We start from the raw sequence: 26,668 nt of genomic DNA on the forward strand, positions 1-26,668 counted from the left end.
TCCAGCATTGCCAGATAAGAAAAGTAACAAGAGAAGAGTCTAACCAAGGACAGACCATTGTTTCTCACTAGTGGTGAGGCAAGTGGTGCAAAAACCGGATATTTCTGGATCGGTCGTGGACACACCAGTAAGAAGAAGGGGGTGTCACTAACGGACATCACCCCACCTGGACTGTGTGCAGTCAGTGGATGCATCCCACCGGCCTGGCCCCTGCCGAGGGGATATATACCGCACCATTTCCCCCCAGGAGTCGGAGTCCATCGATTCGGCATATTGGGGTGATGTGCACATTGGACTTCCACCTCAACCAAATTAACCAACATTCCCTGGGGTCTGGCCAGCCCCAGAGGGTGAGTGTGTGTGAGTGTGTTAAATTGAATTAAGAATTAAGCTGCTAAATTGGGTTAAGGAGTAGATGTAGATTGTTATTCCATTTAAATATTGCTCTTAATGCCTTTTAATGCTTGTGATGCCTTTTAATGTTGTTTTAATTGCTTAGTACTAAATATACATGTAGCGCCCCTCTCCACCTGGTTACCTTCTTTAAGGCCAATCTGCTTACAGGTTTTGATGGAGAGGTCTGGGTTCTTCTGCATCCCGCCACCCACTCAACTTTATTTTTTCCGATGGATTTATTTGGCGGTGCCTCCACCCCCCTCACTCCTTCCTGGCAGGGTCACCAGGGCAGCTTGGGAGAAAAATTCTAACCCAGGGGAATCCCCACATACTTGCCAGGTAGTTGGAGACTCCCAGAAAATAACACAAACACATGCACTATAATAAACACAGTTATATTAAACAGGAGACAAATAGAACAGGGTAAAACACTATTTTTAAGTTCACCGGTGCCCAGCAACTGTAAGGTCAGTGTCCCGTTGGTACGCGTGCTTTGTTGGGGCCCTTGATGACTTTTGACCACAAAATTCTTCTCTGCAGTGGTTTAGCAGTGGGGCTGACTGGGTCCAGTACAGCCCAAAGGACTCACAAGCGGGAGAAGGTGGTAAATCCCCCACAGGTTTAATATGCAGCAGGTAAAAAAATCCCCAAACAAATTCCCTGACTTACTAACTAAAAGATGCTGCACTCACACACTCCATGGATGAGCCTCAGGTTCAGAGATGACTCGGTCACTGCAGAGGGGCTGCTCTCTTCTGGCAGGGATCCTCCTCAGGCAGGAATCAGGCAGGAATCAGGCTGCTTCAATCCCGGAATTTCCCATTACCACAAAGGGGTGCCGGGCTTAAGGTGCAGGCCACACAACTGCACCAAAATTCAAACTATAACCTCCTACCCCAGCACTCAGACACACGCACAGCAGGCAGCAGCCTCCAACCAGCAGACAGGGCAGAGCTGACCATGGTGGCTTGTCTCACCCAGGGAGCGGGAGAGCCAGCTCTGCCTCGCTGGGGAAACCTCCCAGCAAACTCCACAAACTGGGAATCAACAGTGGAGACATAACACCCAGCTGAGGGATCCTGCCTTCCGGTCCCTAGAGGCTAGTTCTCAGGGGGAACCCTGCATGCAGGCCTGGGGTTCACTAGCTCCCACACAGCCAGCTTCCCCTTCCCTGGCTGGCTCCAGACTCTCCAGCCAATGGCTCCTCCTTCCCCTCCTGAACTCCCTGGGAGGGGCATCTCACTCCCTATGGGTTGCTGGGCAGACTCTGTCCCTGGTAGGGAGGGGGAGCCAAGGCAAACTCCCTGCGCCTGTCCCTGAGCTGCCAGCAGACAGAGCCCCAGGAATCCAGGTCATCTCCTTGGGGTTCCATCCACATACATAGAGAGCTTTTCAAACTGCTCCTGAACTGAGTGCAGTAAAACTCGTTACAGGGATGTCTGAGATACTGAGGAAGACTCTTTTGCTCTGGGAATGATGATCCAAATGCCTTGTGTGACATGGCTTGATCAACCGGATCACAGCGCCCTCTAGTGACACCTGTTGGCTGCTCGGCACTGGCAGCTGGAGGCTGCGCCATGACACCGCTGCACCAAACATGGACACAACCCCTGCTGTGCCAGGGGGACGTGGTGGTTGGCGTCCCAGTCTCTCCCCCTGGTGCCCGTTGGAGAGACACTTACCCAGCCCTCACCTCTGCCTGTCCCCAGCCCCGCTGTTAGTTCTGTCCCTGCCCAGCCCCCACCTCTGCACTTGAGGGCCTGTCTGCTCCCTGGGGCTGAAGTAGGTTCCTTCCACCTCCCTTGTCCGGATCTGTGAGGGGAGGGAGGAGGCTTCAGGATAATAGAGAGGAGGAGCCAAGGGCTGGGTACAGGGGAGTCCTCCAGGGTCACAGACACTGGGGGTTATGACTACACTACAAAGTTAGTTTGAACTAACGTCCGTTAGTTCGAACTAACTTTCATAGGCGCTACACTAGCGCTCCGTTAGTTCGAATTTAGTTCAAACTAACAGAGTGCTTAGTTCGAAATAGGTAATCCTCATTCCACAAGGATTAAGCCTAGTTCGAACTTACTAGTTCGAATTAAGGGCTGTGTAGACCCTTAATTCGAACTAGTGGGAGGCTAGCCCTCCCCAGGTTTCCCTGGTGGCCACTCTGGCCAACACCAGGGAAACTCTACTGCCTCCCTCCCAGCCCCGGACCCCTTAAAGGGGCACAGGCTGGCTACAGTGCCCGTGCCAGGTGCAAGCCTGCCAGAACCCAGCCAGCAGACCCTGCACCTGGCATGGCTCGAGCCACCCACCCGATGCCCCCCAGCCCTCCCCCTCTTCCCGGGACCAGGCTGGCGGCTCCCGGGAGCTTGCCCGGGACCGCAAGAGGCGGGCACCCGCCTGGGCTAGTGCGGACATCGTGGACCTCGTCCACGATCTCCACTCTAGGCACAGGAAAGTGGCCAGCTAGGGCAGGAGAGCTGCCAGCCTGGCCACCCAGGAGCAGGTGTGCATGAAAATCAAGGGGGTCCACTGAGACCCCCGACCCTGAGCCCTGAGCTTACAATGGCCGTCCTGGGTCAGACCAAAGGTCCATCTAGCCCAGTAGCCTGTCTGCCGACAGCGGCCAACCCTAGGGACCCTGGAGGGCATGGACCGAAGACAGTGACCAAGCCATTTGTCTTGTGCCATCCCTCCAGCCTTCCACAAACCTTGGACAGGGACACCACTCCTACCCCCTGGCTAATATCACTCCATGGACCCAGCCACTTCCCTTTCAACTCTGTTCTAGTTGTAGCCTTCACAGCCTCCTGCAGCAAGGAGTTCCACAGGTTGACTCTTTGCTTTGTGAAGAACAACTTTCTGTTACTAGTTTGAAGCCTGCTACCCATTCATTTCCTTTGGTGTCCTCTAGTCCTTCTTTATGGGAACTAATGAAGAACTTTTCTGTATGCACCCTCTCCACCCAACTCCTGCTTTTAGAGACCTCTATCCTGTCCCCCCTCCGTCTCCTCTTTTCTAAGCTGAAAAGTCCCAGTCTCTTTAGCCTCTCTTCATATGGGACCTGTTCCCAACCCCTGATCATTTTAGTTGCCCTCCCCTCTCCCAGCCTCTCTCTTCCCGTCTCCCACCTCCTTTTCCCAGTCTCCCCCAGTTTAGTTCAATAAAGACAGATTCCATTTTTGAACACTATTGTCCTTTATTTTGTACATCAAGAAAAGGGGCTAGGGAAGGGTAAGTGGAAGGAGGTGAGGGAGGAATGGGGTACGCACCTCCGATGGGGAGGACTGGGCTGGCTCTGCAGGCTTCTGGGGGTGGAAGCTCTCCTGCAGCCCCCCAATTGCCCCCTCTCCCCAGTTGGCAGCCTGCGGCAAGTGCAGCCGGGCTGATGGCCGAGTGCTGTGATGTGCCCAGTGTGGGTACTCCGGGGACTCCAAGCCAGGACTGCTTCGCAAGCGGGGCACCCCTGAGAACTGTCTGTCCGGGGTGGGGGTCGGGTCCCTTTAAGCGCAGCCCTCGGCTAGCCTGAGACAGCAGCTCCACGCTCTAAGTCCTCATCTGATGCCCTGCCGGCACTGCTTCTGGCCATCCTTAAGCCCGGTTCAGGGTCTACTTAATGTGGACATGCTAGTTCGAATTAGCAAAACGCTAATTCTAACTAGTTTTTTAGTCTGGATGCATTAGTTCGAATTAGCTTAGTTCGAATTAACTAATTCGAACTAAGTTAGTTCGAATTAGTGCTGTAGTGTAGACATACCCACAGTAGTGGCAACTGCTGGGGAGGGATCTCAGGGAGGCACTGGCCACATGATTGTCCCTACATGTGACTCCTTCCTGCACCAGCCACAGAGCCCAGGGGAGGGCCCCACCTTGTTCATTCCCTCCCCTACTCCATCCCTGCCCGGTCCCGCCTGCTCCCCATCCCCCCTCCCACTCCTTCTTGTCCCCTCCCCCAAGTAGAGATGTTAAATTGCATTGAATCAGCTAATCAAGTAGTAGATGGAGTTTCTGAGGGTCAGTAGCCCCTGACCCAAAAGAGGTTGCCCATCCCTGGTCTAGACACTATAGCTGAGATCAGGGTCCTGAGTGCCAGGCACTTCACAGACACACAGCAAGAGACAACCCTGCCTCCTCTGCTACATAGATCCCAGAGGTGGGAGGGGAGGGGGCGTGCAGTCACTGCCTTGGTTCCCGGGCCCAGCTGGAGAAGGGCTGCCCTTCTGGGGCTCTGTCTTTCCCGCCTTGTCCTGCATTGTCCCCAGGCAGAGTGACAGTCAGGCAAGGAAGCAGGTGTGGGGCAGGGCTAACCTGCTGGAGCGGAAACCACAGAGAGCGGCCCATTGTGAGACTACACAGGAAACTGAGTCTGTGCTACAGATGTGTGTGTGCAGCAGGGGCCAGTCAGCCCCACCAGCCTCAGCTCCACCTCTCTGCTCGATCAGGTCCTGGCTCAACCACACGAGCGTCAGCAGCCAGCCTTGGACACCCCATCCCCCCACCACTGCAGCCACCCTGATAGCTCAGTGAGGGGCACAGTCTATACATCCCTACTAGACCCTGTAACTCCAGCCCCCATAGCCATGTGCTGAGCCTCTGCCACCCAGCGAGAGATCATCATCCCTGTCACACAGCAGCAGGGAGTCTATGAACATGTGGCAGCCGTGCTACAGGCAAAGAAGCCGGCTCTATGATGAACCCTGCTAAATGCAACTGTGGGAGAGATGGAACCACCTACTTGGGCTACACTGTGGGGGAAGGCATTGTCCAACCCCTGATTGGAAAGGTCCAAGCCCTCCAGCGATTTGCCCCTCAGTCTTCAAAAACACAAGTATGGCAGGTTTGGGGCCTAGATGGTTTCTGTCCCTGCCTCATCCCGGGGTTCTCCTCCATCAAGCATTAGTCTAAACAGGATCCTGTGGACTAAGGCCGGTGAGGAAGCTTTACAAGCCCTAAAGGCTCAGCTTTGTGGAGAACACACCTTGCATAGCCCTGACTTCACAAGGAGTTCTTATTACAAAGGGGTGCGTCTGGCGTGGGCTAGAAGCCGTTCTCTCCCAGCTAGTGAGAGGTGAACACCCGCTCCTATGCACCAGTAGGAAGCTGTTTCTGAGGGATAAAAGCCTGTTCTAAAATCAAGAGGAGAAGGAAGTGCTAGCGGTCCACTATTTCCTTCTGGGCAGACACTTTCCCCTCATCACAGCCCATGCCCCTGTTCTCTGGCTCCATGGACACAACCCCCCAGACTCATGCAGCGGCACCTCCCCCGCCAACCCTTCTCTTCCCGGCTCCAACATTGGGCAGGAAGGGCCTATGTAAATGGAGACTTCTTTTCTTGGGAGGTGGAGTGTAGCTGTGCATGGGAGGGAAAGGGGGGAATGACGAAAAAAGGAGTTTTTGGGGAGGATGTGGGAGGGAGTGCAGAAAGAAGGGCCTGGCATCACAGGAGTTAAAGAAGCCTTTGCACCCAGCTCACCCTGCCCCACTTGACCTGCAGCCAAGGTCTGTCCCGGAGGGAGGAGAAGGGGAAGGAGCCCAGCCCAGTCTGGGGCTGACTAGCACCGAGGCAGGCGCATGGTTCCACAATCTACAGGACACTAACCAGAGCCTGTCCACTCGGTCTCCACGGGTACGTCTACACTACCCTCCTAGTTCGAACTAGGAGGGTAATGTAGGCATACCGCACTTGCTAATGAAGCCCGGGATTTGAATTTCCCAGGCTTCATTAGCATAAGCGGGGAGCCGCCATTTTTAAATCCCCGCTGCTTCGAACCCCGTGCAGCGCGGCTACATGGGGCTCGAACTAGGTAGTTCGGACTAGGGTGCCTATTCCGATCTACCGGTACACCTCGTTTCACGAGGAGTAATGGTAGTTCGGAATAGGACCCTAGTCCGAACTACCTAGTTCGAGCCCCGTGTAGCCGCGCTGCACGGGGTTCGAACCAGCGGGGTTTTAAAAATGGCGGCTCCCCGCTTATGCTAATGAAGCCCGGGAAATTCAAATCCCGGGCTTCATTAGCAAGTGCGGTATGCCTACATTACCCTCCTAGTTCGAACTAGTGGGGTAGTGTAGACATACCCCACGGGAGTAAGTAACCCCCGACCTCACCCTTCTGGGAAAAGGGGAGAACCTACCGAGAAGCCCCAATTAAGGGGAGTCTGGACTCATAGGGTCATGCTCAAGCATAGGGACTTGACTAGGCCGTGAATTGGAGTTGATGGGCCAGCAGCACAGATAGAGCAGAGAGGCGGAGCTGTGGTCAGTGGGGCTGACTGGCCCCGGCCATACACACCTGTCTGGAGCAGAGGCTCAGTTTCCTGTGCAAGCTCACGCCTAGGTCGGTCTCAGTGGCTTCCGCTCCAGCAGGAAGACAGCTCTGCCTCACACCCACTCCCCTGTGTAGCTGGACTGCTGCTCTTTCTAGGGATGATGCAGGATAAGGAGGGATACATGGAGCTGGAGATACTGCCTCAGAGGGACAGCCCCTCCACACAGCCTGGGAACCAAGGTAGGGACTCCAAGCCGTCTGCCTTCCCTTCCCCTTCCCCCTATCAATGGGATCCGTGTACCAGCTGGGGCAGGGACTGTCACTCGCTGTGTCTGTACAGCGCCCGGCACAACGGGGCCCTGATCTCAGCTGGGGTGTGTAGCCTCTACTGTAATAATAATGGAATTTTTTACCCCTGTAATTTCAATGAAACAAATCTGCAACTCTTTGAGTCGTATCAGGTTTTACTGACGTGAATGTAGCACTTGAATAATTCAGGCCAGCTGGGATCGGGCCCCATGATTGATTGACACTGGCTGGGATGTGACCAGACGTCTTTAAGAGAAAACATGCCTCTGTGAAAACTGACACTGTGGAGCACAATCAGTTGGCAGCAACTGAGGATCTGCCTCCAGTGCTAGCAATGACATAGCTCTGATCCTGCTTTGGCAGCTGCTGACCCTGTGCTCTGAACCCCTCTGTTCCAGCTCCCTCGCCTGCTCGCCCCAGGTTCCGACACTGCCTAGTGGTACTGGGCGCCGGGTGTGTCTCTCTGGCCTTGGCTGTGATCGTGCTGAGCCGTGTGCGTAAGTGACTGGAAACAGACCCATGTCCTGGTCTCTGAGCCTAGAGATATTGTCAGACATGGTGTGTCCCATATCTCCTGCCTTCAGTGCTGCCCGAGGAATGCTGTGTGTTCGGTATACTCCCTATGGTCACCTGGCAGGCCTTTTATGGGCACAAGCTGGTGTAAATATTTCCAGGTGAAACGGAATAAGAGAAAAATGGCCTTTTTTTAAAAAAATCAAAGTGGAAAAGCTTTTTATCAAACTTTTTGGAAAAGTTTCTTTTTCCTTATTTTCCTTTTTACTGTAATGTCTAAAAAACCCTGATTTCTCTTTTAAAAATCCTAGTTTCTTTTCAGAATTGATGTAAAAAAAGGAAAGATGGGGGGCGGGAAAGAAATACATGGAACAAAATATCAAAGCATGAACATAAAAAATGGCTAACTAAAATAATCACAAACATCTTCTAAAAGAAACAAAATAAAAAACACCCTAAAACAACTGGACCGCCCATCCAAATGACACAAACCAAATGAACCCTCTCCCAATAGAACCCCCAAACCTTTGATTCTCCCCAAAGCTCCACCCAGAATATCCAAAAACAAAGGAGAAAAGGAACCAAAGAAAAAAATGTACAGGTAACACCCCCTTTCCCCCAAGACAGAAAACCTCAGCAAAATTATAACAGTCACTTTGTACCTCAAATCCTCAAGAAACTAAACAAACAAACCTCCAAACATTTCATAACCATTGAAAATTGGCTCCATTTTGTACCCTGCCAAACTGGAAACAACTTCCAAATTTTGAAATTTTTGTACAGCTCTGTTGCTTTGCTGTTCCACAGCCAGGCAGAGGGGGAGGGGGCAGATGTAACCAAGGGCTTGTCTAGCACAGAAAGTCAAACTTCCCAGGTCTGGACAACATCACTTTTGTGGGAGGTGGGAGGCTACAGCAAGGAAGGGTTCCTGGCTATGAGGGCAGGTTTGCCTGAGCAGTGATGATGCTCCCACCAGAGCCGGTGGCAAGTTTTGCCAGGAGCAGCAATCGGAGCAGGATGGAGACATGGACACAGAATTAGCCTGCAGTAGAAAATGTTCAAACGTAATTTTCCATAGGCACATGCTATATTTCCTCACTGGGAAACCCCACTGGCTTGTGCTGGTGGAGAGCAGAAGTAACCAGAACAGGGTCTGCGCAGTTAGTCACATTCAGGGCTTTACGGGAATGTCCCTGGCCTTGGGACCCAGAGCCCTCCACATCCCCATCTGCCCTTGGGTCCCCTGGATCTGAGCTGTGTCGTCCCATGTGGGGCCCCATTCAGACACTGCCAGGTTGGTTCCTAACTCCCATTAACTCAGTTGCTCTCGGGAAGGTTTGCAGGGCTGCCCTCAGGGACATCAGACCAGGCTGGCCTCACCTGGCGCAGAGGACGACAGTGATGCCCAGGGATCAGGAAGTGGAGCAGAAGGCAGCCACAGACTGCAGAGTCTCCGCTCTCACCTGAGAGAGAGTCTGTGTGAGCAGCCGCAGGACAGTGCAGCAGGTAACCTCAGTTCCCCCTGCCTCCGAGCTGTTTCTGCGTTTGGGGGCCTCGAGCATCAGCTGTGGTTTTGCAGCAGCAACATCTAGTGGCTGGCCAGGGCAGGTCTATAGACTCTCTGGTGAAATAGCAGCATCATGGCACCGTCTAATAATCTCCTACTCAGCAGGGATGTAAAACCCCATGTATTTGGTGCACCAGTTAAACGTGATGTTAACCAATAAAAAGGCCCCGCTCCAGACCCTATTGTGGTCAGGTGGGAGTGACCCACCACTGCAGACAGGGGCTGCGCCTGCTACAGACCCCCAGAGCATCCTTAGCCTGAAACTTGCCCAGGCCTGCCATGGACATTGTGCAGGGTGATGCCCACCGGTTACCCACACACATGCCTACAGCTCACAGCGTTTCGGTCCCAAAGCACCTGTCACTCTGCCCAGGGGAATGAGAGCCCTGAAATGCAGCCCTGAAATGCAGCCCCATCTGGGGCAGGGAGTGGCATGTGCTCAGCAGTGCACAGGGTTAGGCCGGGGTGCGAAGGATTCCTCATCCAACTGAAGCTTCCCAGGGGCAAAAATGGAGCCGCCAGAGGTTGGATTGGGCCGGGATACCGGGGTTGACATTTCTAGCTCCTGGGGAAACTGCTGGGGGATCTCTCGTTACTCGCAGGGGGTAGGCCCTTGGCTTTACATCACACCAGAGAGATGAAACACCCGGCAGCGCCCTCTAGTGCCATGCTGGGGCACTGGGGTCAGCTCCAATTGCCAGAGGAGAGTGCCCCCTACTGATCCCTCCACCCTGTTTCTTGCAGCATAGCGCCCCCTACTGCTGCACTGGGGCATCAGGGCCAGCACTGAGCACGTAGGGAGGAGACCCCCTATTGAACCCCCTACTCACTCCCAGCAGCACAGCGCCCCCTAGCGCATTAGTGAGGTATCGGTGTCATTGAGTCAGAGCATCCAGTTATAGCCCAGTCCTGCCCACACAAGGCCAACGTGCTGAGCACCATCTTGCCATCACACAGTGTTAGGGCTCCGCTATCTCTGCAGTGAAGGGCTGGCCCCTTAACGACATCTTTGTGCCATTTCCCATGCAGGGGGTGCCAGGTGCAAACTCTGCCCCAGTCACTGGGTGAAGCACAGGGACAAGTGCTACTGGCTGTCTGATGGCAGTAAGTACTGGAGCGGGAGCCGGGACGACTGCACACAGAGGAGATCTCACCTGCTAGTGATCCAGGACCAGGAGGAGATGGTAAAGAACGTGCCATTTTTATCACCATTAAAATCACTCAGTTTCTAAAACAGGAAGGGTGAACTGGAACTGGGTTAATACTAGGTCCTCAGACCCAGATATTTATTTAAATCAAATAATAGACTATTGAAAAAAATAAATCCCAAGGCACTTTATATTCCAACAATGAAATACCATCCATGTACAAGGATCATTCGCCCAGCAGTGAAATGCAGCCACCTCTGGGATGGGGTATGGCAGCTGATTGACAGGCAGCCAGGGATGGCTCAGCTTGTGCTGAAATGCAGCTGCATCTAGGGTGGAGCCTGGCAGCTGTGGGCATGCTAGAAATATTGCACAAGTCTCTTTGCCTTAATTATCTGTAAAAGAGAGACACTTGCTCTGATCCTCATTTGAACAGCACAGAGATGTGATTATTGTTATTATTAACAATCATAAGATTGTTCATCTTCATCTCATAAGAGTAGATGAAGGAACAAACACCCTATAATGAAATCAGATGATGAGTCAGCATTTGTTTACCTTCAGCGGGATGTGTCTGGTGTCCCTCCTGGTGCCGTTAGTTTTGTCACCTTGGCTGTAAGCGTCGGTTTTCACTTTGAAGCTACAGTTAAGAATCAGGCTTAAAAACTAGCGCCCAGAGTGTCCAGTGTTTATTGCCTAGCTGCTGCCATTGAGACAAGAGAAATTTATCCCTCGCCTGTCACTGGGCACAATGAGGGCTGCTGGGGACTGGTCACGTTACAAAACCCAGCAACGTTCCTGTAGGCGCCCCCATGGGAGTTGAGCTCTTAGAACTTGGGCCTTGGTTTCATTGGAGAAAAGGAGTGGAGCATTCTCCCGCCGGCTGTTCATGCTGGCGAGTCGTCCATTTCACAGGTGTTCATACAGAATATTATAGGAGATCAAAATCCGGTGTGGATTGGACTCAACATCACGTCCCCAGAGAGGAAGTGGACCTGGGTGGATGGTTCCCCGTTAAATCAAGCACTGTGAGTGATTCCTGACGCTCTTTACTTTTCAGTAAATCTGCAATAATGTAGGATAGGATAAAACTTAAAAAACAATAAATCGTTCTGCAGCCCCTGTAGGCTATGTCTACACTACAGGGTTTTTGTGAAAAAAATCCGGGGAACGTCCACACCTTAAGCGCATTTTTGCACAAGAAAATGTACAGTAGAATGGCAGAACAGAGGGCTTTTTGAGGTATAGGTATACCTCTTTCTACGAGGAATAACTCCTTTTTGCACAAGAGTTCTTGTGCAAAAAGGTGTGTGTGGATGCTCAACAGGGGTTTCTTGTGCAAAAAGAGCCTATCCAAAAAAGCACAGATGCTCTGATGGCCATTCTGTGAATGGTGATCAGAACTTTCTTGTGCAAGGGTATCCATGCTTTTGAGGTGTGGAAGCACTTTTGCACAAGAAGTTTTTGCGGAAGTGCTCTTCTGCAAATAGCTTCTTGCGCAACAACCCTGCAGTGTAGACAAAGCCTTAGAGACTAAAATGAGCTTTCAAGGGCACAACCCATTTCTTCAGATGAATGGAATTAAAGGATCCAGGGTACAGATAAACAGCAGAGAAAAAGAGGGGATGGGGAGGAAAAGAGAAAGAAAAAATAGAAACAAATCTTGTCTATTAGAGTGTTGATGCTAAATGAGGCTACTAGAACAAAAGGAAAAGCTATGTTGCTCTTTAAAAAGTAACAAGATGTGGGCTGTAAGTATCCGGTGCTTGGCTTATGATGTCATTAGGATGTGGAATGTTGCAGCCCATCCAGGTTGGGTCTTTGTTCAGACCTTGATTACAGGTGTCAAGCTTGTAAACGAAACCGAGTTCTGCAGCCTCTCTCTCCAGCTGGTTTTTGAAATTGCTTTGTAATAGTACAGTCACTTTTACATCCATCAGTGAGTGCACAGACAAGGACGAGGGGTCTGACTCCAGCTCAATTTTTGGTTTCCATGGGCAGCTACTTCAGAGAAAGGGTCAGGCCACCCTGTAATACAGGGGTGATGTGTGGGTGTGGGTGTGAGTGATACAAAGGGTCATGTACCCGAAATGCCATGGGAGGGGTTGTCAAACCATCCAAGGCCCTGCGCTTTGGGGGCCTCTGTGTGATCCAGGGTGGGGACCCTGGCACCGGCAACAGAGAGGCTGGGGGGAAGTGGATGACCCTATCTCAGGTGAGGTGGTTTGATGGAAGGGGTGTAACCACCCCCTGCATTTACCAGCAGCAGGAAGCAGAGCAAAGTGGACTTCCTTGATCCTCTATGATGGGTTGGATTAGAAGTCTCCTTGGGGCTGTGACACAGTGTGCTGATCATACCACTGATCCCACTTTCCTGCCCACTTGGGTGCTCCACCACCCTGTCCGGCTGGGCCAGAAGCTCTGGTCAACCCTAGCCAAAGCAAAGAGTTACCCCTGCAGAGTAACACACACTCTGAACCAGCTTAATTCTGGGAGGGCCAGGATTTTTTGACATTGTCACCAGCTCAAATGGTCATGTAGGAAAAAGCAGTGGGTACCTGAAAGTCTAGGGCATCAAACATCTGTAAATCAGAAAGTGTAAAAAAAAAATCCCATAGCAATTGACTGAGATTAAAACGTTGGATGGTAAGTGACTGCAGATCCCTGCGATGACTCACCCTGGAGATATTCTGAAGGAAAAGGCCTCTCGGCCATGTCTGTATCTGTCTCCCTCCCTTCACACTGACTGTACCGATTGTCTAGGCTCTGGAGCGACACACATACAAGTGGCACATCATCTTCTGAGGAAGAACGGCTGTGCTAGATCACCATTGTAATTCTAAGCACAAACCATGACTATCTCCTTCACTCCTTAGCTTCTACCGTGCTATTACGGTATTGGGACCTGCATATGAGTACAGCTGTGCTGCACTAAGGAAGAATCAGATCCAGCCTGAAATCTGCCACACTGACTTAAAATGGATTTGCCAGAAGGCAGCTGTGCTCATTTAAATCACATTTCCCAGAACTCAGCCCCTGGAAACACACCTGCTGGGCAAAGACTTTGAACCAGGGGAGGATGATCCCAAGCTGGAAGGCAGGTCCAGCCTCTGTATTGGAGAACTGTGATCTGTTTGTATCATCCATCAGGGTGAGATATTGCTTGACTGAAATCACATTTAGTTAATAGAACTCAGGCTACGCATTTATTCTTGTTTCTTCGATAATCAGCTCATCTCTACAATTGCTACTTGTAATCATTTCAAATCGATCTTTCAGTAGTAAATACGTTTGTTTTATATCTGACTAATAGCAGTGTGTTTTGGTTGAAGTGCTTAGGAAATCTCAGCTCAGGTTACAAAGATCCTGTCCACACTGAGGGTATGTCTACACTACCCCGCTAGTTCGAACTAGCGGGGTAATGTAGGCATACCGCACTTGCAAATGAAGCCCGGGATTTGAATTTCCCAGGCTTCATTTGCATAAGCTGGCCGGCGCCATTTTTAAATGCCGGCTTGTTCGAACCCCGTGCCGCGCGGCTACACGCGGCACGGGCTAGATAGTTCGAACTACGTAGTTATTCCGAACTATCTGTACGCCTCGTGGAACGAGGTGTACAGATAGTTCGGAATGGCTTGCTAGTTCAAACTATCTAGCCCGTGCCGCATGTAGCCGCGCGGCACGGGGTTCGAACAAGCCGGCATTTAAAAATTGCGCCGGCCAGCTTATGCAAATGAAGCCCGGGAAATTCAAATCCTGGGCTTCATTTGCAAGTGCATTACCCCGCTAGTTCGAACTAGTGGGGTAGTGTAGACATACCCTGAGGGAGTTGTACAGGAGGTCATGAGAGCACACTGGGCAGGTTTCTGACCAGAACAAGAAGGTTCAGTTCTTGGGTGCAAGGCTGGGGTGCTGGAGGGAACTGGCTGGAGTTTCCCTATGGTTGGTTCGTGAGTGGCTGGGAGACAGTTCATGTAACTCAGTTGGGTGTGCCTCTGTATGTGGATGTCTGTGACAGTGCAGTATCTGCCAGAGATCTGTGGCATGGGGAATGGCATCCATGTAGGAAGGATGCCATCAGGGGTTTCACAGACCAGGCTGCACCCCGGGAACTCTGTCACATAGAGCCTTGAGGGTTTATTTTGAAAGAAAAATAAATCAAATTTCCCATGTTCAGTCCAATATTTTTTCAAGAAAATTTGGCTAAATGGCAAAAATAATTTTTCAGTGAAAAACCAGGCTTAAGAGATCAGTTTTTACCAGGCCTATGCAGAAAGAGACAGTCTTCTCAAAAATGTGAGTTTTTGCTGGGAATCTGAGCAATTGCCCAGTTCATCACTTTTCAGCAGTTGGGATATGGACAATTAATGGGTTTGGGCTGAACCTGTTCAGGTTTTTGTGCCCGAAGAGTTTTCATTGCGTGGCTTTTGGGTAAGTGCCAATTTTCCATGGAAATCAAACTCATTTTCTGCCCAGCTATGTCTGTAAATATTTAGTCTGGTGCTTCTCTGACAAAGCCTGCAGCGTGTTTGAGAATGAAACTTGGGTAACGTGCTTTAGCTTCCTCTTGGAAACGTAGCCACCATTTTGTTCCATTCAGGTTTTCTGGGAGCCCAGAAGGGAATTTGGTTTCTTCTTCTCAGCAGCACATGGCTTGTTTCTTAGCCTTTGTATCTCTGAAAGTCTCCTGGGATCCCACACTGGAGTAGAGTTGCCAGATATTTTAAAAGACAAAACCAAACATGGAGGAAAAAAAATTGATTGAGCAAAAAAGACACAAAAGAAAGACACACAGTGCCTTTAAATCCCCATGCTCACTGCTCTCCCCATCACACCAGATGCGGCCCGGGGGTGGGGGGGAGGGAATGTCTTAAGAGGCCTTCTATCTGAGAAAAACAAAAAATACTGGCCATTGTACATTTCCGGTATGTTCTGTTTTTTTCCTCAAATACCAGACTGTTTGGGCCACTACCAGATGCCTGCCAACCCTAAACTGGAGGCATGGTCACCTCCTTTTCAATATTTGGAGTGAATTTGGCCAAAATACCTCGACCAGCCAGGCTGGGTCTGAGCCATGGTCCAACAAGCTCTGCTTGGCGCTGCTTTTATCCTCAGGGCCAGCCCAACCTCGGCAGCTGCCAACCAAACCAACTCCAGATGCTGAATGATCCCGGCTCCGTGTCTCTGCCCTGGTGCCCGGTGGAGGCTGGGCTGGAGGTTCCTGTGGAGAGAATTGCCAGGTCACTCGGGCTGGCTGGTGTCGCTGGTTTATCTGCCCAGCCCCAGCCCTGCACAGCTGGGGCAGGTGGAGCCAACAGAGCTGCCCTGGTCTCTCTGCAACCTCTGTCGGCTGAAGGCTCCCTAAGCGCCTGACCAACACCGGGAGGCGCCTGCTGGATGGGCCGGTTCCATGGACAGAGAGGGGGGCAAGGCCCTTGGCGGGAGTGACCTGGGGCAGCCCCACTGAAATCCCTGAGCCCAGCCCCCCAGCTGGTGAAATGAGCCAGAGCCCCTCTGGGGTCAATGGGGCCTGAACCCCAGCTCTGATTGGTGATATCTGTAGAGTTGCTACCAGTGCTCCTGAATGAACAGGAATGATCCCTGCCCCATGCAAATAGTTACAGGAAGTTGTTAGGATTCAATCTGAGAACGAAGCAGGGAGCCCTTCCTGCTGGTGGCCCTAGGGAGCTGCCCCATGAAGCCCCTGCACACCGGGCAGGGCAGGGATGGGGAAGGAGCAGCCACACAGACATTCCCAGAAGGGCCTGTGACAGCAGCAGAGCGGCTACCTGAATAGACCTGACAGGAGCCTCCCACCCTCTAACCCCAGCCAGCACCAGCTGCTTCCACAGGAGGGGCAGGACACCCCTGCACAAGACAATGATGGAATAATCTGCCCCAGAGACCAATTTCTCCCTTACTGGTTACACTCCAGGTTATTGTGTAATACTGAAGGTTATTACTCTGCATGGTCCCATTAGCCCTGTAAATGCGAAGAGCTAGGCAAGATTCAGAAAAGAATAATCAATAAGATCTTGTGGCAGTGAGTTCCATGGGTTAGTAGAGCCTTGTATGAAAATGTATTCCCTATGCCTGCTGCCTTTCTGAGGAGAAGGGAAGTGCTTTCAGATGCAGGTTTCTCAGGGAAACAGACTTGCCAGCACTTGCCCCTAGTGGAAATGAAATTCATTTTAGTCAGTCCAGCAACAGTTCCGTCAAGGAGCCAGTCAAAGGCAGCTAAACACCTGGCCCCTCCCCCCTCTGGAGCATTAGCAGAGCAGTTGGGTAATGGGGGAAGTGGAAGATCTAGGGAGTTGCCAAACTTCTGCAGTTGGTGTTATCACGTTACAAGGCAGGAATGCGGGAACCAGAAGTTGCAGCAGCTTCCCCAGGTAGATTCTCCAGTGCACACACAGGGACTTGGGTTCTCCCCTGCCTGGCCCCTTGTATCATCCCTGTCCCCTGCCTGGAGGTGTGCAATGCCCCTGGGTTAGAATTCTCTCCTCGCTGCCACTCACCTGCCTCCCCACCAGCCCCCTGGCAGCTACACCTGGCCTGGGCCGTACCAGTGAGTCACTAGGGTACGTCTACACTGCACTGCCAGCCCAGCTCTGGGGGACCCAGCTTGGGGACTCAGGTCCAAGCCCAGGCACGATTGTCCGCACTGCACAGCAAACCTGGGTTTGCAATCACTGGCCCTGGATCTCCCAGCCGGTCCAATGGGCCACACGGTGCCACACAGACCTTCTGACAGGTCCACAGCCTTAAGCTGTATCCACACTGCAGAATGACAGAGCTCAGACCAGAGTCACACCGGGACACAGGCTCAGACTCAGGTCCTGTGCACTGCTTGAGCTGAGTCAGACTGCTCTGTGTGTGGACAAAAAGGGGCCTAGACTCACACCGGGGCTGCCTGTGCTGTGTGTGTTATGCTTACACAAAGCACACAAGATCTTTTATGGGGGAAAAGGCAGTACGCCGCATTGATTGAGAATACAACAGCTGCATATGGTTTTCAAACACACACACACAAAACATGCATACATCATCCTGCCAAATGATATCATAGTTACCAGTCCAGAGTCTGTGTCAAACTAGTGGCCAGCTAGATAGAACACAGGGGGGAGTGGGGCTGTTTGTCGGTCACAAACCGATGCTCCTCTCGGGATGGTGTCTTGGCAAGATGAAACCCAAAGTTCCATAGCAAAGCACCCTGCTTTATATAGTCCTTCTTCTCTATTAAAATCCATAGATCCTGCTCTGTCAGCTTGTGACCGGAATGTTATCTTGTTGATGTCAATCATTCCCAAAACATCTCTCAAGGCTCATCCTGTAATCAGTCGTCTTTTCGGCGTGCCTTCTCCGCTTCAAGGTTCGTCAATCTGCCAATCTGATTAATTCTTTGACTGTGGGTACGCACTGACGGTTTCTCTACTCTTCGCAGTATGTCTTTTATAGTTTGTCTTCACCCCACATTCTCCCCCTTTTCTGGCCATCTGGCTCTAACAATGACCTTCACACCATATCTCATTCATACAAACAGTCTCTCACACAGAATCCTTCAAAGGTAAACAATACTGTTTTATATTAAGCAAAAGCAAAATCAAAACAATTCACATTGAAATATCGGGCCTTTGATATTTCTAATCTCTTTAACATAGTCACCATACCCAGAATTCTGTCTCTTTATGCACTACACTTTAAAACAAGGAGATATAGGAGATATATGCTTAACTAAAAGGACTTAATTTAATACAATATTAAATATACATTGAGATATATATATATTACTATATTGCCAAACCTAAAATGCAAATATAAAAAGAATAAAGCTGTCAGCCCTAACATGTGGACACACCTGGAGATTCACTTTCTCCCACCAGGAAGCAGAACAAGGAAAGATCTTAGCTGTTGGTCTCTGCCTCTGCGGAGCTTCTGCCTAGAGCTGTCCCCAACCCCTCCTGTGTCCTTTCCCCTGCACAGTGACAGGAGTAGCCCCCTCCCCACAACCTCCCTGCCTTAAGGAGCACTTGTCCCTCGCTGCTCCCAGGATCCCGGCTCTGCAGATTGGGAGGAATTTCATTTGCAAATCACATCACAGATCCATACAGACTGACACAGCAAACAACCCCCATGCGTCTTGTGGGACCGCGGTTTCCCAGCAGAGCAGCGGCCAACACCCCAGGGTCTGTGTCATGCAGACACGCCCTTTACTGGGGACAGTAAAATGATTGTGCAGCAGAAGGCCATTTGTTCATGGGCCCACACATCCAGTTACGATGCAGATGAAACAGCTGGAGGATCAGGTCACTTTCAAACTCTGGGAAACACACGCCCATGCACTTTGAATACCCTGTGGGCAACTTTGAAGTGAGATATTGATGTGTGATGCAATCTATTGTATGTTCGAGAGAGTTTGTCTCTCTGTGTGTCTGTGCATCTATCTCTCCATTTGTTAAAGAACTCTTCATAAATGCTAAGAGCTCGGACCAACACATTTGGTAGCAGCTTCCTCTTCTCATAACTTACAGCAGGGTCAGGGACTGGTTGTGCCAGGAAACTAGGAGGTGCCTGGAATGGGACAGTGTCTCATACAACCCTAGAGAAAAGAGAGAGAATCACCAGGCAGATGACAGGGACTAGCAGGGGGAAAGGCCTCCTCTCTCCCTCAGGACTGCCTCAGCCCTGACCCTCCCAAGCCCGATGCCCTTTAGCTGAAGTTCCTCTCCCGCCTCCCCGCCAGATACATATGGGGACATTGCGGGCTGTTTCCCTTCATCAGGGAGCAAAGGGAAAGTGCCCAGTTTGCTGCAGCACCCCTGGGCTCCTGGCCTAGTGCCCACAGACTGCTGCCAGCCCCATGCGCTGGATACTGACCGCTGGATACTCACCAGTCCTCAGCCCCGCCCCCCTTACACATATTCCTGCGCCACTGACCCCTTTTGTCTAAATCAAAACATTGTGACAAACTTTATGAAATTTCCAGTTTTTTGGGGATGGGGGTGTTTGAGTAACAGCCAAACGCCCTGAGAGGAGGGCTGGAAACCCAACTTGCTGCATTTTAATCAGCCTGTTCCAATGTTATCAACCCACCCGAAATGAAACCTTTGAGGGACTCCATAGTGCAGGCAGCATGGTCATGGGTTTTCTGTCAGAATGCCAGGCAGGGTTCAAGCCCAATTGCCTTTCAGTGGGGGCTCAGCATACAGGACTCCTGCTCCCAGAGGCTGCTGAAAATACCTCCCCCCTGCAGCCCAATTTCCCTGCTCTGAAGCTGCAGAGTTAAGTTAATTGTTATGTCAGGTTTCCTTTGAAAAAAGCTTCACGGGGGACCCCAGTTAGTCTTGTACAGGAGAAACTTTAAAAGCAACAAATGGTCTGGTATCCAAACGCAGAGGTGCTAGCAGCAGACTAGCAGTTGCTGCATTGCTGTGCTTTGTTGAAGATAGTTGTCAAGCTTCTAAGCTAAGGTACCACCTGCCCAAATGGAAAAGACGGGGCTGCTTTCAGAGCACCCATTCTTTCTGGAGGCAGAGGTGAACCAACTACCTTTTTTTCCTGAAGCATCAGAGGGGTAGCCGAGTTAGTCTGTGACTGAAAAAAACTTAAACAAGGAGCAGTCTAGCAGCACCTTAAAGACATCTGAAGAAGTGGGCTGGGCCCACAAATACTCGTGATCCCATCAACATGTTTTGTTAGACTTTAAGGTGCTGTGAGACTATTGGTTGTTTTCTAAAGTTTTTCTTTTCAGAGTTAGCCTTTTAAAGGGAATGCACCTCTCTTCCTAACGTCGTTTGCTTTTCTGACTGCTGCTGTACATTGACTGGGTGGTTTCAGAGAACTATCCACAATGTCAAGTTCTCTCTTGTGTCCTAATAGCTATTTAGTTCTCACCGTTTTGTGCATATAGTTGGGTTCCCCCCCCCCATTTTGCATTATTTTGTATTTAGCAGCGTTAAAATTCATTTGCCACTTTGTTGCCCAACCTCTCAGTGAGGACCCTCTCACACGATTTCGTCTGTCTCCCCCACCTCCACGTTGCTTCAACTCCCCGGAACAGGAGATTACACTTAAAGAGTCTCTCCTGGCCTCTCTTCCTACTCAATACATACAGAACTCTGAACTACAAACAAATGAAGACGTACGCTTTTAGATATTCTTTTTAAAAGTGACTTTTGTCATCTGTGTGGGAAAAGGACATTGATAATTTTCTCATTTGGCTTCATTGCTTTAAGAAGAAAATGGGACAAATGATCTCTACTTCTCTATACTCATCCTACAAAGAGTTTAATATAATTCATTCAAATCATGAATCTTGTTTTAACAAGTGTAATTGTGAAATCACAGGATATATACAACTCAGGGAACCAACTGACACATTATCAACTTGTCAGGCTATATGGCAGTCTTAGGGTATGTCTACACTACCCCGCTAGTGCGAACTAGCGGGGTAATGTATGCATACCGAACGTGCAAATGAAGCCCGGGATTTGAATTTCCCGGGCTTTATTTGCATAAGCCGGCCGGTGCCATTTTTAAATGCCGGCTTGTTCGAACCCCGTGCCGCGCGGCTACACGCGGCACGGGCTAGATAGTTTGGACTAGCAAGCTATTCCGAACTATCTGTACGCCTCATGGAACGAGGTGTACAGATAGTTCGGAATGGCTTGCTAGTCCGAACTATCTAGCCCGTGCCGTGTGTAGCCGCGCAGCACGGGGTTCAAACAAGCCGGCATTTAAAAATGGCGCCGGCTGGCTTATGCAAATAAAGCCCGGGAAATTCAAATCCCGGGCTTCATTTGCACGTTCGGTATGCATACATTACCCCGCTAGTTCGCACTAGCGGGGTAGTGTAGACATAACCTTAGTTATTATCTACCTTGAATACCTAACTATGTGGGTTGGAGGCCAACTGGAGTACCTCTATCAGATGATTTAGCCTGCTACCACTTGGTTATCTAGTTGACCAAATAAAAGACAGAAGACTATAGTTTGTCTGTTTTTGACATTTAACGTCCCCCCCCCCCAAGAATGTCATTCTGATATGTTGCAGGATATTTAATGAGATGGAGATCCATTCTTTCCTATCGATCTTGACGTCTACCTTTTCACCAACTACAGTGTTCAATCTTCATCACTACTTATTTCTTGAACAGCTTAAAAGGCATATGACAATTTCAGCTGGAAAAGATGCATGTCTTTCTGATCTCATTTTTATTAAGTCTTCTGAGTTCAAATAATTTCAAAAAATTATCTTTGGGAGGATATATTTCCTTGTTTTCCTCCTGTGTGCTCTGCCTCCATAGTTTACCTATACTGAATTAGTGGTGAACACTGCGTAAACTGAGTTTTATTACTATCTCACCTTTTTTATTCATTCCCCTTTTAAACTTGACTTTACTTCTTTTAGGCCTAACTTTTTTATTTAAACACAAACTTGAAAGAAACTCACATGCCTCCCTAACCCCACACCACAGTGCCTGAGGGTATGTCTACACTACAAAGTTAGTTCGAACTAACGGACGTTAGTTCGAACTAACTTTCATAGGCGCTACACTAGTGCTCCGTTAGTTCGAACTTAATTCGAACTAATGGAGCGCTTAGTTCGAACTAGGTAATCCTCATTCCACGAGGATTAAGCCTAGTTCGAACTTGCTAGTTCGAATTAAGGGCTGTGTAGACCCTTAATTCGAACTAGTGGGAGGCTAGCCCTTCCCAGGTTGCCCTGGTGGCCACTCTGGCCAACACCAGGGAAACTCTACTGCCCCCCTCCCGGCCACAGACCCCTTAAAGGGGCACGGGCTGGCTACGGTGCCCGTACCAGGTGCAAGCCTGCCAGCACCCAGCCAGCAGACCCTGCACCTGGCATGGATCGAGCCACCCACCCAATGCCCCCCAGCCCTCCCCCTCTTCCCAGGACCAGGCTGGCGGCTTCCGGGAGCTTGCTCGGGACCGCAAGAGGCGGGTGCCCGCCTGGGCTAGTGCGGACATCGTGGACCTCGTCCACGATCTCTGCACTAGGCACAGAAAAGTCGCCAGCTAGGGCAGGATAGCTGCCAGCCTGGCCACCCAGGAGCAGGTGTGAATGAAAATCAAGGGGGTCCACTGAGACCCCCGACCCTGAGCCCTGAGCTTACAATGGCCGTCCTGGGTCAGACCAAAGGTCCATCTAGCCCAGTAGCCTGTCTGCCGACAGCGGCCAACCCTAGGGACCCTGGAGGGGATGGACCGAAGACAGTGACCAAGCCATTTGTCTCATGCCATCCCTCTCCAGCCTTCCACAAACCTTGGGCAGGGACACCACTCCTACCCCATGGCTAATACCACTCCATGGACCCAACCTCCATGACTTGATCTCACTTCCCTTTAAACTCTGTTCTAGTTGTAGCCTTCACAGCCTCCTGCAGCAAGGAGTCCCACAGGTTGACACTTTGCTTTGTGAAGAACAACTTTCTGTTACTAGTTTGAAGCCTGCTACCCATTCATTTCCTTTGGTGTCCTCTAGTCCTTCTTTATGGGAACTAATGAAGAACTTTTCTTTATGCACCCTCTCCACCCAACTCCTGCTTTTAGAGACTTCTATCCTGTCCCCCCTCCGTCTCCTCTTTTCTAAGCTGAAAAGTGCCAGTCTCTTTAGCCTCTCTTCATATGGGATCTGTTCCCAACCCCTGATCATTGTAGTTGCCCTCCCCTCTCCCAGCCTCTCTCTTCCCCTCTCCCACCTACTTTTCCCGGTCTCCCCCAGTTTTGTTCAATAAAGACAGATTCCATTTTTGAACACAATTGTCCTTTATTTTGTACATCAAGAAAAGGGGCTAGGGAAGGGTAAGTGGAAGGAGGTGAGGGAGGAATGGGGTACGAGCCCCCGATGGGGAGGACTGGGCTGGCTCTGTGGGCTTCCGGGGGTGGAAGCTCTCCTGCAGCCCCCCAATTGCCCACTCTCCCCAGATGGCAGCCTGCGGCAAGTGCAGCCGGGCTGATGGCCGAGTGGTGTGATGTGCCCTGTGTGGGTACTCAGGGCACTCCAAGCCAGGACTGCTTCACAAGCGGGGCACCCCTGAGAACTGTCTGTCCGGGATGTGGGTCGGGACCCTTTAAGCGCAGCCCTCGGCTAGCCTGAGACAGCAGCTCCACGCTCTAAGTTCTCATCTGATGCCCTGCCGGCACTGCTTTCGGCCATCCTTAAGCCTGGTTCAGGGTCCACTTAATGTGGACATGCTAGTTCGAATTAGCAAAATGCTAATTCGAACTAGTTTTTAGTTCTAGACGCGTTAGTTCGAATTAGCTTAGTTCGAATTAGTGCTGTAGTGTAGACGTACCCTGAGATACTGACTTATTCTTTTGTTTCAACCTAGAGAAAAAGCAAGTTGTCAGCATACAGCACAAAGGATGAAGTTTTATATTTTTAATACACATCATTTAACAAATTAATTAAATACTGTTGCCTTGACAGCCCCTCCAGTCAAATATAGAACATGGTAACAGTGGGGCTAATTTGCCTGATACTCAGTAGCTATTTACTAATTTTAATAAATGCATATGTATAAAACCACTTGTGTGTACTTAACTGTTGTTTTGCCATCTAGTTTGTAAATCTATTCAAGGTAGTAATTACAGTAGGTCAGATGAATTTTAGTTGTGTAACCACCAACAACTCAAAGCTTAAAAAGTCCTCATAAAGATTTGATGCTGCACTACAGAAATGATTTGTGTGAGCCACACAAAATACGCAAGTGAAGACTCTGCTTAACCACTTGTAACTCCTTTAATTCTGCACTTGTACTTAACAAGATCACACTTCACCAGGACTTAACACAAGTTACGTAATTCTTCACAAACCAAGCTGCGCAATCCAACACTACACATTTAACTTCTGCACTAAACTAGAAAAATAACTTTTCCCTCGAACAGATGAAGTTAAGTCCATTAGGGCCAGAAGTGGTGTGTGAGAAAGGGTATCCTCTCCCAGTTTGAAGCCAAACAAAACTGTGCTTACACTGATCATGACTAAACCCAATAAAACCTCATCTGGCAAAGCACAGAAAGCAGTTACCTGGCCTACTATTCTCCAGAGCTCGCCTGAGCGCAACCAGTTCTCTGCGATTTCACACTCCACCCTAGTGGAGCACACTGTGATAGTCTGCCCCCTCAGGCAACAATACAGCAGCGCTCTCTTTCCCGCCCCACAAGGGCACCTCGCTGAACACAGAAACGCTGCCGCAAAGCAATATCACTGCACTCTACTCCCTGTTTGTGCACGAAGCCCAGCTCCTCAACAGGGAAACAGCCAGGCTACATCTAGACTGGCATGATTTTGCGCAAATGCTTTTAACGGAAGTTTTTCCATTAAAAGCATTTGCGCAAAAGCGCATCTAGATTGGCACGGATGCTTTTACGCAAAAGCGCTTTTGAGCAAAAGCATCCATGTCCAATCTAGACATGGTTTTGTGCAAAAAAGCTCCGATTGCCATTTTAGCCATCAGGGCTTTTTTGCGCAAAACAATTCTGGGTTGTCTACACTGGTTCTCTTGCGCAAAAGCATTTGCACAACAGGGCTTTTGCTCGAGCGGGAGCGTCATTGTATTTGCGCAAGAAGCAATGATTTTGTACATTACAAAGTCAGTGCTCTTGCGCAAATTCAAGTGGCCAGTGTAGACAGCTGGCAAGTTTTTGAGCAAAAGCAACTGCTTTTGCGCAAAAACTTGCCAGTCTAGACGCAGCCCAAGTGGTGCCTAGCTGCAGTGGCTTCTTTAGGTACTTGCACTGCTCTGGAAAGTAACATAACTACTGCTCTGTAAATGGCTCTCTTAAAACTCACCAATCTCATGTCCCCTTTCTTCCTTTATCCCCACGTAACTCCCACTGAGGCCAGGCTCTGCCTTCCCTTTCTTTTCCAGTAAGACAACCAGGCAGCTGTGGATTCAACTACTCTCCGCAAGAGCGGATTTGGGAAGGGGGAGAAGAGTGTCACTTCTCCCCCCAGGGTCACAACAAACCACAGGTGGGACTCGGTTTTTTCAACCCCAACTCTCAATACCAGGGGCCGCAGATTCAGGGCGAAGGGTGCGTGTGATGGCTTTGGAGGAAACAAAAGAGCGCTTCCCCCAGGCTTGAACAAGTATAACCCCCCCCCGCCCCCCTTCCTTCTAAACAAACACTGTTAGCAAAGGTAAGAGGGGAGGGAGGGAAGCGTTCAATGAGAGTGTCAGAATCCGAGGAACATTTCTACACCTCTAAGGGCAGGGGTAGGCAGTAATTTTTGCCCAGTGAAGGAGCCCCCGGCCATCCAGTTGGGGCAGAGCCCAAATAGGAAGGAGTGGGGCTACCCCACCCCCAGACCATGATAGGAGGCCATTTGCCCCCCTCCTTCCCATTAGGCCCCATGCCCTGGAAGAGGCATGGCATGCTCCCCCCACCCCCAGGCCAATCAGGACTGGGAGGGAGGGGCAGGGGAGCACAGGAAGCCTCCTCCCCCCTGCCAGGAGCTCAGGGCACTCGGAGTCAGCAGCTCCCCCGCCCCAGGCCCTGACTGGCGGTGGGGGGAGGGGACAAGCACGTGAAGCCTCCTACGCCCTGCGAGCAGCGACCTGCTCCTGCACCTGGCAGGGTGGGAGGAGGCTTCGCGCGCTCCAAGGCCCCGCCTGGGCTGGGGGCGGGGGAGCAGCAGGGTCTCCGTGGGCCGGAGCTACCTGCTCAGCGGGCCGGATCCGGCCCGCGCAGGCCCCTTTGTCCTCCCATCCACGCACGTGTAGACCCACTCGCAGGCACCGGGCCGCGCGTGGAAAGAGGATGGGACCGTCCCCACCCCAGCTGGCCACGCGCACCTCGCAGCATGGGGGACACACCGAACATAGCACCTAGCGGGGGGGGGGGGGGGATTTACAGCCCCACGTGCCGAGGCGGCCGCAGGAGGAATCTGACCCCAAACCCCCTGCCCGGCAGCTTGTATCCCAGCAGCGCCGGGCACCGCCCGCCCCCAACGCGCCCGGGGTGTGTGTGTGGGGGGGGTGTCCTGGCCAGGCTCTGCCTCCCCACCCCTTCCTGGCCACGAGCCCCCAACCAGCGCGGGCCCCGCGGCACAAACTTTCGCCCAACTCCGGCCCCCGGGGAAGACGCGTCGCTCACCGCAGCCCAGGAGCAGCCCAAGCCCCAGCAGCCGCCCCGCGCTGGGCAGAGCCGGGAGCCGCCGCCAGCCCAGGGAGGAGGCGCCGCCCGCGGAAAGTCCCCCGCGGGTGGGAGGAGAAGCCGCTGGGAGAGCGGCCGCCGTGATCCCCGCCATGCTCCGGACTCTCAGCCCGCCCCGACCGGCCACCGCCCCCCCGGGGCTGCTCGGGGCGTCCGGCCCCTCCCCGCTCACCACTGGAGGAGGGCTGGGGGGAGATCAGGGCGGCACCCTCGCCCCCGGGCTAGAACTGGCTCTCCTGTCTTGCCCTGCTTCTCCCCGCAGCCCCTCTGCCGCTCTGCCCTGCTCTCTGGCC

At 51.3% G+C, this 26,668-nt stretch overlaps 1 protein-coding gene and 1 long non-coding RNA gene across 3 annotated transcripts; one reads left to right on the forward strand and one right to left on the reverse strand.

The window, feature by feature from the left end:
- Positions 1-186: 186 nt before the first annotated feature.
- LOC142823106 (killer cell lectin-like receptor subfamily B member 1C) lies at positions 187-13,565 on the forward strand. 2 transcript variants are annotated; one of them, XM_075913419.1, is made up of 7 exons: positions 187-350; positions 6,789-6,893; positions 7,361-7,459; positions 8,811-8,981; positions 10,072-10,226; positions 11,106-11,218; positions 13,067-13,565. In XM_075913419.1, the coding sequence occupies exons 2-7, from the start codon at positions 6,812-6,814 to the stop codon at positions 13,200-13,202; spliced, it is 756 nt and encodes a 251-aa protein (XP_075769534.1). In that variant the 5' UTR covers positions 187-350; positions 6,789-6,811; the 3' UTR covers positions 13,203-13,565. The 2 variants fall into 2 exon arrangements, with proteins under 2 accessions (XP_075769534.1, XP_075769533.1); XM_075913418.1 differs by having other exon boundaries at positions 12,954-13,222.
- LOC142823108 (uncharacterized) lies at positions 8,868-26,668 on the reverse strand. The gene is made up of 3 exons (XR_012898435.1): positions 26,316-26,668; positions 15,238-15,411; positions 8,868-11,255 (listed from the first exon to the last, which is right to left on the reverse strand). It is a non-coding gene; the product is annotated as an uncharacterized LOC142823108 (long non-coding RNA).

This window comes from Pelodiscus sinensis, chromosome 32, assembly GCF_049634645.1.
Source record: "Pelodiscus sinensis isolate JC-2024 chromosome 32, ASM4963464v1, whole genome shotgun sequence".
NCBI lineage: Eukaryota > Metazoa > Chordata > Testudines > Trionychidae > Pelodiscus > Pelodiscus sinensis.

Bases quoted from the DNA above. Each gene is read 5' to 3' on its own strand.
- LOC142823106 (XM_075913419.1), top strand. From the start codon at position 6,812: ATGATGCAGGATAAGGAGGGATACATGGAGCTGGAGATACTGCCTCAG. The intron at 6,894-7,360 runs GTAGGGACTCCA...CCTCTGTTCCAG, and splicing joins CACACAGCCTGGGAACCAAG to CTCCCTCGCCTGCTCGCCCC. The intron at 11,219-13,066 runs GTGAGTGATTCC...TTCACTCCTTAG, and splicing joins TCCCCGTTAAATCAAGCACT to CTTCTACCGTGCTATTACGG.